Source organism: Strix uralensis, chromosome 26, assembly GCF_047716275.1.
Source record: "Strix uralensis isolate ZFMK-TIS-50842 chromosome 26, bStrUra1, whole genome shotgun sequence".
Taxonomy (NCBI): Eukaryota; Metazoa; Chordata; class Aves; order Strigiformes; family Strigidae; genus Strix; species Strix uralensis.
Window position 1 is genome coordinate 2343363 of NC_133997.1, and position 15604 is coordinate 2358966.

Genomic DNA, 15604 nt, shown 5'->3' on the forward strand with positions numbered 1-15604 from the left:
GTTAAGAAATGTGACTGAGCCATGTGACTTTTTATGGGTCTGAATGAGAAAATGAGCACCAAAGATCTGGTGAGAGATGCAGGTGCTTCTGTAAGGTCCTTATGAAAAGTAGAATTTTGCTAATTGTATCGGAGTTTGAGTAATTTTATATTGTCTTTTTTTTCAATCTTTCCTCAGAAATGTTACCACTTCGTATTCCAGCGCTACCGTCTGGAACACTACACAGTCTCCTCTAACTGGCTGGCTCTGGGGACTGTCTTTCTCTTTGGCCTTTTGTCATTGTCACGCTCTGTTGCCTTATTCAGAGGTTGGTATTTTAGACTTGTTTTGTGCTTTCCTGGCTATTGGTGTTGGCAAGTCTTAAAGCCTGCCAAAGTTGTGCTGCTTTGACTATAGCAGCACAGTAGAAGTAAGGAACCTCAAAAGTTTGGATGTCATTGCTGTAGGGAAAGGAATAAGTTTGAATGGTCACCATTAGTGATTGATTGTGTGTGTGTGTGTGTGTATGTATATGTATCACTGGAATTATATGTTAAAAATCTGCTGTCCTTCATCTTCAGCCAGTACAACTATACTGATATAAAACCTGTACCCAGACTAGTATTAAAGCAGATACTTTAACTTTCAAACACATGATCCTACTTGAAAAAGGATTTCCCCATGTAAAACTTGTAATGAGGTGCATGTGTCCTTAATGGAGATGGATTAGATATGGTCCTTAAGTACTTTCTTGAATCAGAGCCATGCAGGGAACCTTCCCACATAGTCAATTTTTTTTTTTTTTTTGCTTGATGGTAGCCATTGACAGTGAGGACAGGAGAATGTGAATAAAGGTGGTAGGGTACCAGCACTTTTAAAGGGAGGGGGAGCTTTGGAATCCAGCCACTTTTTAGCACGAACCAATTCATTTATTCAAGAAGTTATCAGTTAAAAAGTTCTGTATGAACAATTTTTTGTAGTCTTTCAGAAGTAGTCATGTAGATATCACCCATTTCTTTAACCTTATTTACAACTTTCTGCCTTCCATAGGCTACCATGGGCCCCTGGACCTGTACCCAGAATTTCACAGGATTGCTACTGACCCAAGTATTCACACTGTGCCGGAGGGGAGACAGGTTAATGTCTGTGTGGGAAAGGAGTGGCACAGATTTCCAAGCAGCTTTCTCCTGCCAGATAAGTAAGTTGCTTTATGTAAAAGCTATAACTTGGTGAGATTCATAAGGAGGGACACTTCTCGTAAGAAGTATTTATGGAAGTAACCTTCAAGACCTTGTACCTCTGTTGACACCAGCATATGCAAAACAAGGGATCCTGAAGTTTGTTGTCAGCAGATTATGTTGGCCAGAAGCTACTGAAAATTTGTAGTGGGACTGCTCCTCTAGCAGGGCTGTCTACCCTCAGAAATGAAATGTCCTTCGTTGTGCTTTTGGCTTTTTTCACACAAAATGTTACTAGCTCCTGCATTTTACTGCTGGGCTTTCTGACACTTCTCTGCAGTTGGCAGCTCCAGTTCATCCTGTCAGAATTCAGGGGCCAGTTACCAAAACCGTTTGCCAAGGGACCAATGGCCACACGGATCATTCCCACTGACATGAACGACCAAAACAAGGAAGAGCCATCTCGATATGTAAGGATTATATTCCTGTTTTCTTTTCCTTACCTTACTGTATAATTTGTATTAATATAATGCCTATGATTGCACGTCCCCGTTTTGTTTCCCGGGGACCATACAAGTTACAGAACAAAAATGACTTTTCTGCAGCACTTGGAAATTTCCCCATTTATGTGAGTTGCTTCTGTTTGCATTTTATCTGCCTATTTTTCATTTAAAGACATAATAATAATAATAAAAAAGAAGTAGTATTAACAATTCCTAGTTACTGCAATTTTGGGTTTAGTATAATGTGTTACTGTGATCACAGGAAAGTGAACTGAATGAGTAGTTTGAAATTCCCCACAGAAAATGTTTATCACTGAGCAGGGATGGAAATTTTCCTTCGTACTTTCCTTTCTTTTAAAATATAAATGTATTCATTATATTTGCAACTGAGAAGGAGGAACTTAATTTGGAACTTCACTGAAAAAATTGCATCAGTGATTTCAGTGGGAATCTGTTAAGATGATGTATACTGGTGTTATTAATTTGTTACTTTTCCTGGTTGTATTGTGTTACCTAAACAAAAACAGTGCACGTGTATGAATATTTAAAAATTATTGTTGGCTAACTTCTTTAAAATTATTTAGCAGGTTAAATCTTAGCAGTGCACTAAATACTCTTTGCAGTGCACTAGGTATTTAGTCATCCTTTGTCCTAAGGCTTGAATGAGAGGAACTACCAGGAGATGCATAGTCCCTTCTTCATTCTCTCTCAGCATCTTAGAGGGTAGCTTTGATATGTCCATATTTTCCTGTGTCCATCAGTACATATGAAGCACTCACATGTAATGGACCAGGTCTCTGGTTTACATGAGTGGGTCTGTCCTGCCTGAAGACAGTATACATGTGCTTGTCTATGTGGCTCATGACTTTGACCTTTTAGATATTGTACAAGCACTTGCGATCCGCTCACAGAAGCAGATGGAAGGCAGTACTGTAACACAGGAGCAAACTGTGTGGGTAAAAGCAGGGATCTATCTTCTGGGTTAAAGCTCTCTTATTTTGAGCCTCATTATGTAGTTACTGGAAATGGGAAGGAGGCGTGTTCCCACCTGAGAGAAGCTGTCTGCTGCAGTGCATTTAATTTACGAAATCTTTAACTGTGGCATATTTTTAGCACAGACAGCTGGCTGTTGCACAGCCTGTGACTAATGGAGCAAAACACACTTTTGTTTCATGGTTGTTTCTTAATGTCACCCTACAATTTTGTTATTTCTCATGCAAGCAAAAGGGCCTAGGACATTAGAAATTAGTTACTAAATGTCAATTTTAAATGGGGTCTTAAAACTTCTACTTCTAACCTGCTAATAACACCAAGAGGACAATATCTTTTCTCAAGTTTAGTGAGCTTATGAGTGCAAGCATACCCAGATTTGGAAAAAAAAAAAGTTAGCAAGCACTGGAAAAGACCATCAGAGCAAATAAATCTAAATAGCATGAGTCTGTTGGTCATTTATTGGTTCAGAAGGATTATCTGAGCCGTGGACAGCTTAAAAACAATGAATGGCTGCAGAAATGGGACTGATCTCTGTTTCAAGTGTAAGTATCTATTACTGCTCTGCTTGAAAACGGAAGAGTAAATCTCAGTGTTTCTGTTGCTATGAGACGCTGGGGAAAAGAATGATTTGATCTTCCTGTTTTGCAATTCTTCCTTCCTTAATCATGTTGAACAGCACTTAACTTGTACTTGTTCTACTGGTGAGATGCATTTGTCTCTGAAGCTGCTAAGAAAGATATAAGATATTATTTCTTACAGAGATGTATCCAAGCAGGAACGGTAGATTAGGCCTAAAAACTGAAACTGTTAAAAACTCCTGACTTCAGAGGAAGCTTTTTTTAACCATTTTATTTTCACTTCTTTTCCAATTCCCTTTAACTCTGTTTTGAACCATAGGAACCACCTGAAGCTTGGTCTCATTTTTGAAATACGCATTTGAGTGATCAGTAAAACATGTCTGGTTTTGCTCAAAATGGTTGAACTTTATCTGTGGTAAACAAGACAAGCTCCTGTTGTGCTCTGTGTGGCCAGGCTAACATCCATCCGGACACATGTGGCTGCAGCAGTGCAGCAGCAGGCTGTGCCCTTAGCTCCATCTCTGTACTGTACTGTGCCCACTTCTGTTATTCAGGATGTGATCAAATGTAGTTCTCCACCCTTTAGGATAGTGGTTCCATCAAATAAAAAAAGAGTGGGGAGAGGAAAAGGAAAGGAGAACAGAAGAGGATAGGATGTAATTTAGAAATTCCTTGCAGCTCTGTTCACTGACTTCTTTCTACTAAGAAATGTTTCAAGGTCTGTACACCATCAAAGTCTTGTGTAAATCACCAAATAAATTCATAGGTGCTGTGTTGGCCCTCTGACCAGGATGAATATTATCCTTAGCATCAGTGTAACTTATAAGAATACACTGTGTTCTACTTGGAATGGTAGAAGGGAAATCTTTCACCTGGCAGGTAACTCACATGCGTTGGAAGTGCCAGTCCTTTTTGGGGAGCATTTAGAATGTGGTAAGTGAGATCAGTGCTTGAGGCAGTAACTTGTCTTTCTCTGAATGATTCCAAATCACTTACAGAAAAACCTGGTTAGTGGTTTGGGAATCTTTTTGCTAATGAGCCAGAACCTCTCTCAGGGCCTGGAATGTTATTCTCATACAGTGCAAGAAGTGGATTCAACATTCTCCTCAGCTGAGTTTACCATGGTGTAATTTCATTTGCCACTCAGTTGTGATGCCACAGAGCCATCTGGTATCCACCTAATTAAATTGTTTTCAGCCTAAATTGTTACAATAAACCCCAAAGATGCTTCAGAAAAGTGAATTCAAGCATGTCCAAGGAAGTTTGCAATAAAATTTTGTGGGAGAGCAAACTGAAATGTGGGATCCCTCAAGGAAGAGTTTGAGGGAGTAAGACAGAATAAGGCATAGTCATCCTGGAGAATCTCATCTGCCTGCATTTAAGATAACTGATGGGTAGAGGCCTTTGCAAACCTGATTTAAGGGGCCTTAGCTTTTCATTTGACTAATCCAGCTATAGCTGCCCTGCCTTTTTCTTCGTCTTTTCGATGTGGCAAACATACGCAGTGACTCTAAGGAAATTTGTTTCCTTGCTGAAGCGCTTGGTCATGACCCATTACCATTTTTTTTTTTTTTGACTCAATGAGAGGTACACACTATTGTGCAATCAACAAGACACAACTGTGTATGTGTTGTGTTCTGACATTGTTAAAGGGAGAACTGCCACTTGGGAGACCTGGCCTCCTAAGCAGTGCATATAGATCTCTCATAAAGGTCACGGGCACCCTGTGTAAAAGTCAGTGAAACCAAATGGACCAGGACTTGCTGCTCCCCAGACTTGATCATGCTCCTTCCACCTCGCACATAACTTATTAATATGAGTCCTCCTCCTGATGGGGTCCTTAAGTCCTTTCCTTCCAGCCCCTGTTGCCCTGTTTGCAAAAAAAGGAAATAAATCTGGAGGGGTCTGTTGTTTTACAAAGGTCAGTAATGATCTGACCTTGCAAGAACTCCCCTGTAGCCTGTTCATTGAAAAGCTTGTGCATAAAAAAAGCAAGATTGCAATCTACATTCTGTTCAGAGCCCTTGAGGGATGAACAAGGACCAAGAGTTTGTGTCACCAGCTGAGAGACAATTTTTTTGTGTGTGCACTGTTGACAAAATCTGATTATGATGCTGTGTGATGCTGGGGCCATGGAGCCTGTTTCCAGACAATAATACAGCACAATGATTTGTTTTTGTTGCTGTCTTCAGAGAAAACTTGTAACTAGTTTACACTGAGACGCATGGTGGAAGTTCTTAGCCTAGTACAAAAATTTCCTTACAGGTCACTTAGCCTCCTCATTAATTTCTTCGCTGAAAGTGCAGTGGGTTGCTCAGTGGAATGTATCCTTGTTTATACGTGGGAGGGGGAAGGAAGCGTGTTAGAAGCGTGCATCTATCCTCCTGTTCATGCAGTTGGGAGTTCAAACACAGGCTTGGCAGCAACATAATGTTTGGGAGGAGCTGGCTGGATCTTTTATTTGTGCTGTACTTCACTGTTGTCTTTTCTCAGAAATCTCAAAATATTGTACTACATTTTAACGTACAATGCTTAGTGACGTATCAGCGGCAGAAGTCGGGATCGTTTGTCCCCTTTGGCAGTTGGGAATACTGGAGTGCCACAAGGATGGCTTGTGGACCAACAGAGCCAGAAAAAGCATCCAAGAGTTTTGTGCATTCTCTGTTCACAGAAGAAATACTGGAGATAGAACTTTCAGATCAGTCTGGAAGTGGCACAAGAGCATAAGGTAGTTGCAAGCATCAGTCCTGTGATTCCTAGTACCTCTCAGGTCACTACTGCAAGCTTTGCCAGAAAACTCAGCCAGTGCCAGATGTGAGAAAATGTGATCCTTGGCTGACAAAACCTAGTGTCAGCAAAATACCTAAGTACAGAGGCACTAACTGGTAGAACTTGCTTTGCTCCAGTGGCTGAAAGTCATTATGCCAGCAAAAGCTCAGCCTTGCTGCTCTACACTCCATCTGCAAGGGACTCATTTTTCTGGTGTATTGTAACAATATGACTACCCCGGTACAATTTAAACATGGCCTTAGGTTTGGGATTATTTAACTTTTGAAAATGTGACTTAGATCACTTAAAGACAATTAGATCTTCAACAGGAGGACATCAGCCCTCATTTGTAACCTGTCCTCTCTTCTAGCTCTGTTACACTCAATGCAGAGGTTTCTACACACTGTAGCCTCTTGTTGGGCTACCTTGTATGAAACTTATCCCACACCTGATGGTTATTATTAAAAGGAAAATTGTCCTGGTAGGAGCTCAAGTCTTCTTTGTAGCTGACAGTTCACGTTTGTCTTGGCAGAGTTTTTATTCCTCAGCAGCTCAAGTGTACATCTGTAGGGGTACCTGTGAGGAGTGGGGAGAAGAGGGCAGGAGGTGGGGGCTGTTAGCCAGAAAGGACACAGGATATTCATATAAATGAATAGTACACCCTGTTCATATCTAAGAGCACTCTCCCCAGCAGGAAGGAGAAGGTTGCATAATGCGAGTCTCCTGAGGATGTTGCCCGCAGCTCATTTAACTGGGAGGTCACACACATAATTAATTTCTGTGATGCTTCCTTGAATGCATTTTCATAATTTGGCAGGGTGTTGCCAAATATTTTGGTCAGGGCAGAGCAGTTACTTGCGTCGTAGGCAGCTGATGAAGGTGTGACTGTGCTGATATATGGTATGAGAGGTGCAATGCGATGTCCCTCTGGTGCAAGTAAGGCAGTGATGGTCATCAGTGCTACAGGACAGGTTATTCACGCACAAACCCCACCATAATTTGTGCCAGACAACAAGCTTACTCTACCGGAACTACTCACTGTTTTCCATGATTCTGCTTAAACCCTGCTGTGAGATGACAAGACCAGTACCATGAGGCTTGCATGTGACTTGACAGTTCAGTGAGAGAGCTGGCAGTGGCACTTCCTCAGAGGGGGACCCTAGGACTCTTCTTCCATGACCAGAGCAGTAGTGGTAGCTTGTATTCCCCCATAAAGGTTTTACTTGAAAACATTCAAAATATTTTACCATGTATCCTGCATGAAGCATTTCACCTGTTGCTAGAAATTTAACCCCCTTCTCATTGATAAGTAACAGCCTGTATAAATGAACACATACAACCAGAAGCCTACAGGAAATAAACCATAAGAATGTCTGTCTTTCTGCAGATTGACATTTCCAGATGCCACTATCTGGTGGACTTGGATACAGCAGCTGAAACCCCAAGGGAGCCAAGGTATTCCTCCAACAAAGAAGAGTGGGTAACCATTGCCTACAAGCCATTCCTAGATACTTCCAGGTATGCTTTATACCTTTGAGAGGGAGGGAGAAAGGCTAGCAGGTCTGTGACCTAATTCAGTTCAATTATCCACTTGCAAAAATAGCTATATACAGGGAGGAAAGATATATTGCCAAATGCCAACATGAAATCCAGTTTCCAGTAAAGGCAGCTTGCTGGCTATAGTGGAACCTTTGTCAGATTTGTACTTGCAATATTTATGATTTAGGTTGCTTTAGAGGGTGAAGCTAGCTGAGAAGGATGGTGGGAAGGATTATTTTTAAAAAGACTGCTCCCTGTGCACTTCTTGCTGAAGTAATGTTTTTTGTTTTGCTTTCTAAAGAAATGAGGTGTGTGCCATCTCCTCCCAACAGACTTTTGAATCTGCTGTCTCGTTTCAGCCAAATTTAAGACAGGTGTAAGTCAGTCTCAAAGAGCAGGAGCTCTTAAAGATTTTATGAAAACTGACAGACAGAGAGAGAGGAGGCAGTCTCATCTAGTGAAAAGTCAGTAAGATCACACCTTTATTAGGCAGCAGAAAATCCATGGAAAAGACCTCTGTTAGATCTGTTCTCTATTAGTTCTGCTGCTCACTGAACAACTGGCTTGTGTGTCTGAACAGGAGAAGCAGAGATTGAAATTTCTCTCCTCCAGGCTAACGGGGGTGGAATCAGGGTTGTCAAACTGGGAATGTTGATAATACATTCCTGCAAATACAGAAATCCTCAGCTATAAGGGAATGGTTATTTAGTCATTTAAAGCTCTGGTCATGTAGCTGTCATAACAGGACAGAGAGGCTGACTGGAAAAATCTCTGTAAAAAACACACAGAGTTCAGTGCTATCCTATTTTCTATGTGAGTCTGCAACTGTAGGCCTTACCACAGGATGGACACAAGTGTTTCGAATCCTCCACTTTCACCCAGGCTTTTTTGTTCATTCCTAACTTGGCTGGGGATTTTTTCTGTAAGGTGCGTGTACATGTGATACCATCTCAATCCTGACCCTACTGCAGCCTGCAATGCTGACTGGAATCAGTGCAAAGAGTTAAGCTAGAGCCAAACGCATAGCTCAGTACTGAGCTGAGTCCTTGTCACTCTCTTCACTGCTTTAATGCTGTTTCTGTATGAGTCACTGACGTTTTTCCTTCTTCTTTTTTCCCCTCCTTCTTATTAGGGGAAATTGATAAGATTAAGGAATTTCTCTATTTACAGCTAAACCCCTGCATCTTGCCACACCTAAATACCTGGCTGGCTTCTCAGGAATTTGGCTGAATACATAGGTAGATGTGGTGTTGCAGCTCTGTGCTTCTAGGGGAAATGCTGTCAAAGTACTTCCTGCCACCCTGAGGCTGGTAATTTATTCCCAAGCTTGGCAGTGAAAACCTGTACAATCATTTCAATTTGATATATGATACTGTGTGTTGCATTTAGGTCATCTGAACTCCAGCAAGATTCCCAAGCTGTATGCTTTTTGTTGGCTAAGTATCTCGGCAAGCCTGCAGCCAAAGTCTGGTGACCCACCCAGTACAGGGATGTTGATTTCTGTGTGTGGTCCTTCCTGTCTGGCTTGTGAAGGGAGAGTGCATGTGGCTGGTACCACTAGAAGTAATGGCTTGGTTTGTTTTAGCAAAGGTAGCATCTCACCGTGGAGCAGCAGCTTGTTGTGAGAAGCTCAGAGTCACAGAGAGATCCCGAAATTTCAGAGCATACTGACCCTGATAATGATGAGATGTAAAGGCAGAATATTGGGGGTGGGGAAAGGGGAGCATACTCCCTGGCTAAGCAATCACAAAGACCTTAGAACAGATCATCTAAAGGTGGTGGGGAGGGAAGGGGATCTTCCTGCTGCTATGTCCTCCTTAGCAAAAGATACTGTTGCATTAGTGGGAGACTGGAATTGAAGAGGGTTTGCAGAATATGTCCCAAGAGGAGATCAGGCAGTCGGATCCTTAGCCCTGCTGGTGTTGCCTGTCAGCCTCCTCCGCTCTTGTTCTTGTGCTGCATGGAAATTCTCCATGCTGTTCCTTATCAACGCCTCACAGCTGGAGCAGAGGGAGAGATGTGGTGTCTTCACCGGTGGAGGAGGCCAGGTTGCCATAGCAGCAGGTCTGATTTCCATCCCTGCTGTTAGTACCTCCAGAGCTCCCGCAGTTTGGAGCTCTGGTCTCTGTCCCTTCAACAGTCGGCAGGTGGGGCAGCTCCAGTGCACAGTACTGGTGAAGGACTAGAAGGGCATGTGCTTACGTGGGGGGTATCACTGATACTGAGGGATGAGAGAACCAGCATTGTCTCCCCATCATGTCACCCTGCTTGTCTGACAGATTCTCTGTTCCCCCTGAAAGAAGAACAGCAAGCCAGGAACCGCGGCCTGCCTAGCAGGGCAAATGCGTAGCAGTGGGCACAGCTTTCCAAGACAACTCATGGTACAGTGAAGAGCAGTAAGAACACACCATGCAAGGTCTGATCTGCCCTGGTTTTAGCCAGTGTGTTATTTAAAGGTATCACATTTAAAATTGGATACTACAGACAAGGACAAGGCCCTTTTTGCCAGCCCATCCACAACAGCATAAGCAAGAGAAATTCCAGAAGGGCTTTCTGGATTGCCCACTTTGTAATTTTTTGTCATATATTTTTAATTTCTTTCTGTAATTTGGCCTTTGGAGAAGAGGTAGGGTAGATTTGTGATTGAGGGACTCAGCTGGAACTTGATACTCCCATGACTCCGTCCAGGTCTCTTAAACCCTCCCTGTGCTGCAGTTTCCCATTTGGACCAAAAGTTTGTTAGCTCCCCACTTATCTCCAGGAGATTGTTGGCAATGAATGAGAGAGTGAGGAGCTTCAACTTCATAACAGTGGTGGCAGGTAAATACCTTTGCATTGTTTTGCATCAGGGTATTGGAATTTTGCTGCAATGTCCATATAAAGGTTTCCCACAGCAAATGTTCATAGTTGGTTGGTTGAGCTCCTTGCTCTGAATGTGTCATAGCATTCCTAAAATAAGACAGTGTTGTTTGCTCTGGTTTTTTTCTGAGTGTAATTGAGCTTAACTTGCATAAAATAATGGGGCTCAAGCAATTCTCAGAAGGGGAAATGACACAAGTTTTGCAGTAGTTTGGCAGCTGACAGATGAGTTAGCTAGAGGCAATTGCAGATCTGCCTAGCAATTGAAGGAGATGCAAGGGTCGGTCTCACCATGCAGACCCAGGCATCAACTATTGTCCTTTTGTTGAGATTAGAAAACCTCACTTGCAAAGCAAGTACTACTGGTGTGTTTTTGTGTCTGTTGCTGCAGCAGCCTCCCTGGCTGCTAGTCAGCCTTGCTTTGCTTGCTTCTGTCCTTATCCCAATCTGTAGAGTACTGAGCCTGCTAGAGTGGGCACTGCAGAGCCTCAGAGGGAGGACACTGAGAGTTGCCACTCCATCCATCTGGAAGGTTCTCTGAGGGCATCAGTGATGCCCTGAGACTGTTTCAGGGATGCAAAAAATACTTCTCTAGTCCAGAAAGTTGTTGGCAGGCCTGATAGCGGAGAAGGTATGGAAATCCCAGCAAAAACACTTCTGTGGTTTTGTTTCATTTTAATTGGAGACAACAAATCTAGGCAGAGCTATCTCTCTTAGAGTTGAGAAATTGATTGTTCTGGGAAGTTTAGCTGCAGGAGAGCAGCAGTAACACAGTTGTAACAGCACGTAGAAGTTGGTAAACTGAAAGGATCCCAGAGCTAGTAGATCTGTGGGGAGAGTTCTTCCCAGGGTCGGACACACAGGTCTGTGGGTAGAGTCAGCGAAGATACATCAAGAACTCCTGTAATGATCCAGGCTGCTTGCATTTCTGAGCATGTACCTTCCCCCCCCTCCCCTTCCCCAGCTCAGCAGAATGACGCATCTCTCAAATCTGGCACCTGCTTCCACACAATGATTTGGAAATGTCCCCTGCTACCTATGAAGTAAGTGTAAAAACACTATGAAATTGCAGGTTTTTTCATAAAAGGGAGGGAGGAACAGAAGAAGTGTCACTTTGAACTGAGCTGTGAGGGAAGCTGCCAGTGTAGATTTCAGGTCTGCAGCTCAGTGGCTGCAGAGCAAGGAGCATTTGGGGAAAAAAACCCCATCAAACACCTCCCCACCCAAACTCCAGCTCGTGTTCTTTGAAAATAAATGACCCCAGCAGTTCAATTCACTCCTGCTGAACTGGAGGCTTCTGGGACTCCCTGCGAGTCTCACATTGACGTCAGCAAGTGCAAATGTAAATCTCAGCTGGCTCTGATAAATGGTGCTGCTAATTGAATTAGAGAGCACTCCAAGCCACCAGCTAATTATGCTCCTCAGGAAGCTGCTTTGCCAAGGTCCATTTAATTCTATATTGGCTGAGTGCTCCGAATCTGGCACAGAAAAGGGGAAATATATTACAGCTCCCCACTGAGGAGCACATATTTTCCAGCTCTTTAGGCTGAGCTGTCTGCTTGCTCCAAACACTTGGGTTTTCCATCAAAAAAAATATTCTTAGTGAAAAATTAATGATTCGGTCACCTTGTTCTAACATATCATTACCCTGATTTGGTAAGAGACTCTGTCTCATTCCCTTTAATGGTGCTTTCCTCCATGTTACGTGAAATGCTTTCCCTACTTCTGTTTTACAACTAGCTAAATTACTTCTTAGGTGCATGGTTGGTACAAAATTTAACACCTAGAATAAGTGCAAACATTAATAAGTTTTCAGAGAGCTTTGATCTTGAGCTGTATGCCTGTAAACTAGAAGGTACTAGATCCTGCCCATGTGGCAGAGGTTCAGCTTCCTCCTGCCTCTTCTTTCTGCCATTCCCTTCTCTTCTTCCTTTTCATGAATTCTGCTCTCACTGGGGTAAGAAGTTCAGGTTACAAGATGCAGTTAGGAAGAATCTCCCACCACTACATGTGTCTAACTGCATCCATCCCCTGTCTGTGAGCCTGGGAGGGGGGACTTGAACATCTTCACTTAGCAGTCCTTGCTTCCATTCCAGAAGAGCCTCCACTGGCATTAGTAGAACAGGACTGATGAGTTGCTTTCTCCTGAAGTCCAGCAGGTAATTGACAGAAATACGCTGAGCACCAAACGGTGCTGTGGTTCCAGCTCTGCTGGGCCTACTGGTAACTGTGCACATCTCTCCCAACTGAGAGCTGCTCTGGGTGCTGCAGCAGTCGCTCCACTAGAAACCAAAAACTGGAAAAGAATTCAAACCCCCCCTGGAATGTGGCATACCTCCCATGTCTGGAGCACAGCAAAAGCTGGGCAGAATTTGCCTATTGCCTGGCTCTGGCCTGGAGCTCACCACTGAAAGAGCCTTGCTGCATCAGTGTTCCAGCAGCATTGCACTAGACCCTTGGCTACCCAGCTTGGAGTGATTGTGGCCTTGATCTTGCTACAACATGCTGCTTGGGAGCTGTGTGCTGATTAAGGCTACACACACTCACAGTCTCTGGGGGACAAATTTAGAAGCAAATGCAAATAGAATGTTATATATATTCAGTGTCATCTGTCATCCCAACCTCTTCCATGTGCCATCTGTTGTCTGAGGTTGCTGAGCATGACGAAGCGGGTGACAGGAGGTAAAGGTTCCCTGTCTGAATTTAAAGCTCTATCATGACCTCTTGAGCCATGGGTGCATCAGCAGCCGTGGTACTCTCGTGGCTGCTGCTGAGAGCAGGCATCCAGGGCTTTGCTACTGTGTAGTTACCAGCAGCAGAGAGAGCAGCCTTGTGCTCGTGTCCAGTCTGAGTCTCTTTTCAGTGAGAAAGTTGCTGCTGAACAAATACAAAGGCTGACTGTATAGCTGTGCAGCAGGTACGTTGGTGCTACCATTTACCATGCCGTATTCAGGGTTTCATGTTTTTATATCTGCAATGTGATTCTCTGAGCACATAAATATTATTTTTGAGATACCTCTTTTATTTTCTGTTGCCTTTTTTTAACCCATGTCCTTAGACTGGGTAATTTGAACCAATGTAAACTGTTCCCTTTACACCTTTGTAAGTCTTGTTAGTGAAGAGTTATTTTGCTATGGCACCAGCAGCCTGACTAGCTAACACCTGGTAGAAACCAAGAACTCCTTGTGGACTTGACAGTTTGAGTAATACAACATTTCACCTTGAAGAGCAGGGTGAACTTCACTTTTGGGGTCTCCTCTGACTAAATGAGATTTATAGCTCTCCATTCTTGGAGCACATACTTCTTGTTTTGGGGGAGCAGTACAAGAATGTAGATCAGCTGTGGCCTTTATACACCAATTCACTGTATTGTTATTTGTCATGAGTGCCTTGGCATTATGTATGACATCCACTGGTGGGAAGAGCAGCTATCTTTCTGCTTTGTGTTTCTCACAATTTTCCACCCTTGATATTTTTTTCCATCAGTCATTCCTGCCTCTCCTTTTTTGATCTTTTTACCAACAGTATTTTCTCCTACTGTTTCACTGCTGATATAAACTGTGAAACAGGGAACACTGCCATTTAAACTGCTGCTAATAAGGGCTGAGTTGCCAGCAAAGTTAAGAGCACATGGAGAGCTTTTGTCGCTCAGAGTTGTTTCAGGCTGTCTGCAAACTCAGGTTGGTTACACTGAACTGGCTTAATTGGGAGGAGTTTTTTGCTACTACCAGCTCCTGGAATATCCTTTTGTAGAAAGCAAAGCTGAATCCTGCACATTCTGAACATATGCCATAAAGACTCTGTGAGCACAACCATGTGAGCTGCATTGGGCCTGTATTTCAGAATATTGACAAGTAAAAGTACAGGGCGTGTTTCTCACAAAAAAGAAGAGGAAGTACAGACAGGACAGTAGTGTTTCTGCAGAGCTGTGAGAGGCGCCAGCACTGAGGGTAAACACAGGCCCTTAGTTCTGTTACTTCAGCAATCAGACCCACCATTACTGGGTGCCCACTGTGTGGTACAGTGCTGGCCCGGTCAGGCTCTCAGTATGTTGGTGCATCCAGGTCAAGAGGAGGATGTGAACTGGGTGCTGTTTTCTGACTGCTGTCAGCTCTACATCTGGAATGAGTGACTGAAAGCATTTTCAGTGCTACAGACTGTATACTCAGGACCTCAGCCATCAGCTGAAGGTGCTGCCTTCCTCTCTGTCCCTGAGCTAAACTGCACAAGGCTAATTCAACAAATTACTTCATCCTAAACCAAGCACACACCCTGAGCTCTGGGGAATTGTGCTAGTTTCTGTCCCTTTCTTACAATGTAGCCTCAAGCTGCTACTCTACCTTATTTTTCATTTTTTGTGTTCTAAACAGCATCCCAAGCAGCTTGAACACAGTTGCTTTTGCTTGTTTTTCTTTCTTTTCTTTTTCTTTGCTAAAGGGAATTGAAATGAAACCACACTATTCACAGAGAGCAGCCATGGTAGCAATGGTGGGTTGTCAGGCTCAGAGAAGGAGATGCCAGAATAAGTTCAGCAATGACACGATGTTCATTAGCCACAAGAGATGGAGGAGGAAAATCAAACACTTGTTTTCAAAGGGATGCCTTTGCTTCTAGTGACTGGAGGGAGGGCTGACCTCCAATTTCCAGGCACAAGGAAATGACAGCTGCAAAAAATGTTCCTTGTTCAGAGTATACCAAAATTACCATCTTCTGCCTAGTTATTTGCCACTAAGAGATTCTACTTTGAACATGTTCCCAATTCCAGCACCTCAGGAACTCACAAAGAGCAACCATTTCCAGTGATTCTTTTATTTAGGAACTTTGCTGGGTGCTTTACAATTTGTAAAGGGCCTAAGTATTATCACTGAGCTTTTTGTTCTTTGAAGTGAAGCAATCAGCATTTTTATATCGTAAAGCACAAGCTGAGGTTTGGCAAAAAGCAGGCTTACAAGATGCTGGATGCTGAAAGGAGGCAGAGTCTCACAGTTAGAAGCAGGACTTGTAAATTTTAGGAATTCAGATTTCCTTAGTCTCTCTGAGGGTAGACGATATTTTCTGCCTCAGTTTCCCCTCTCCAGTGTGGGAAGAATAGTGCTTTGTCTAAAGAGGGAACGTTTCAGCTGAAAAATGCCTTGCTTTGTGCTTGTATGGCATCTTATGTAACAGGACCCTGCTGCTGAGTGGTGCTATGCCAATGCAAGTAGAT

At 43.2% G+C, this 15604-nt stretch overlaps 1 protein-coding gene across 8 annotated transcripts in view; it reads left to right on the forward strand.

Annotated features, from left to right (window-relative positions):
• The window catches only part of ALG9 (ALG9 alpha-1,2-mannosyltransferase), a 126349-nt gene that overhangs the window by 14298 nt on the left and 96447 nt on the right, over positions 1 to 15604 (forward strand). For 5 of the 8 annotated variants that reach the window (XR_012632287.1, XR_012632288.1, XM_074894946.1 and 2 more), the window contains exons 11-14: positions 178 to 307; positions 1030 to 1177; positions 1498 to 1627; positions 7388 to 7518. Coding sequence is in view for 4 of the 8 variants with exons in the window: in XM_074894946.1 (XP_074751047.1) it covers positions 178 to 307; positions 1030 to 1177; positions 1498 to 1627; positions 7388 to 7518 (539 nt within the window). In the remaining 4 variants the exon portion in view is untranslated. Of the gene's footprint in view, positions 1 to 177; positions 308 to 1029; positions 1178 to 1497; positions 1628 to 7387; positions 7519 to 11362; positions 11442 to 12494; positions 12558 to 15604 lie in introns of those variants that run through there. The other 3 variants (XR_012632290.1, XR_012632289.1, XM_074894947.1) reach the window with 3 other exon arrangements.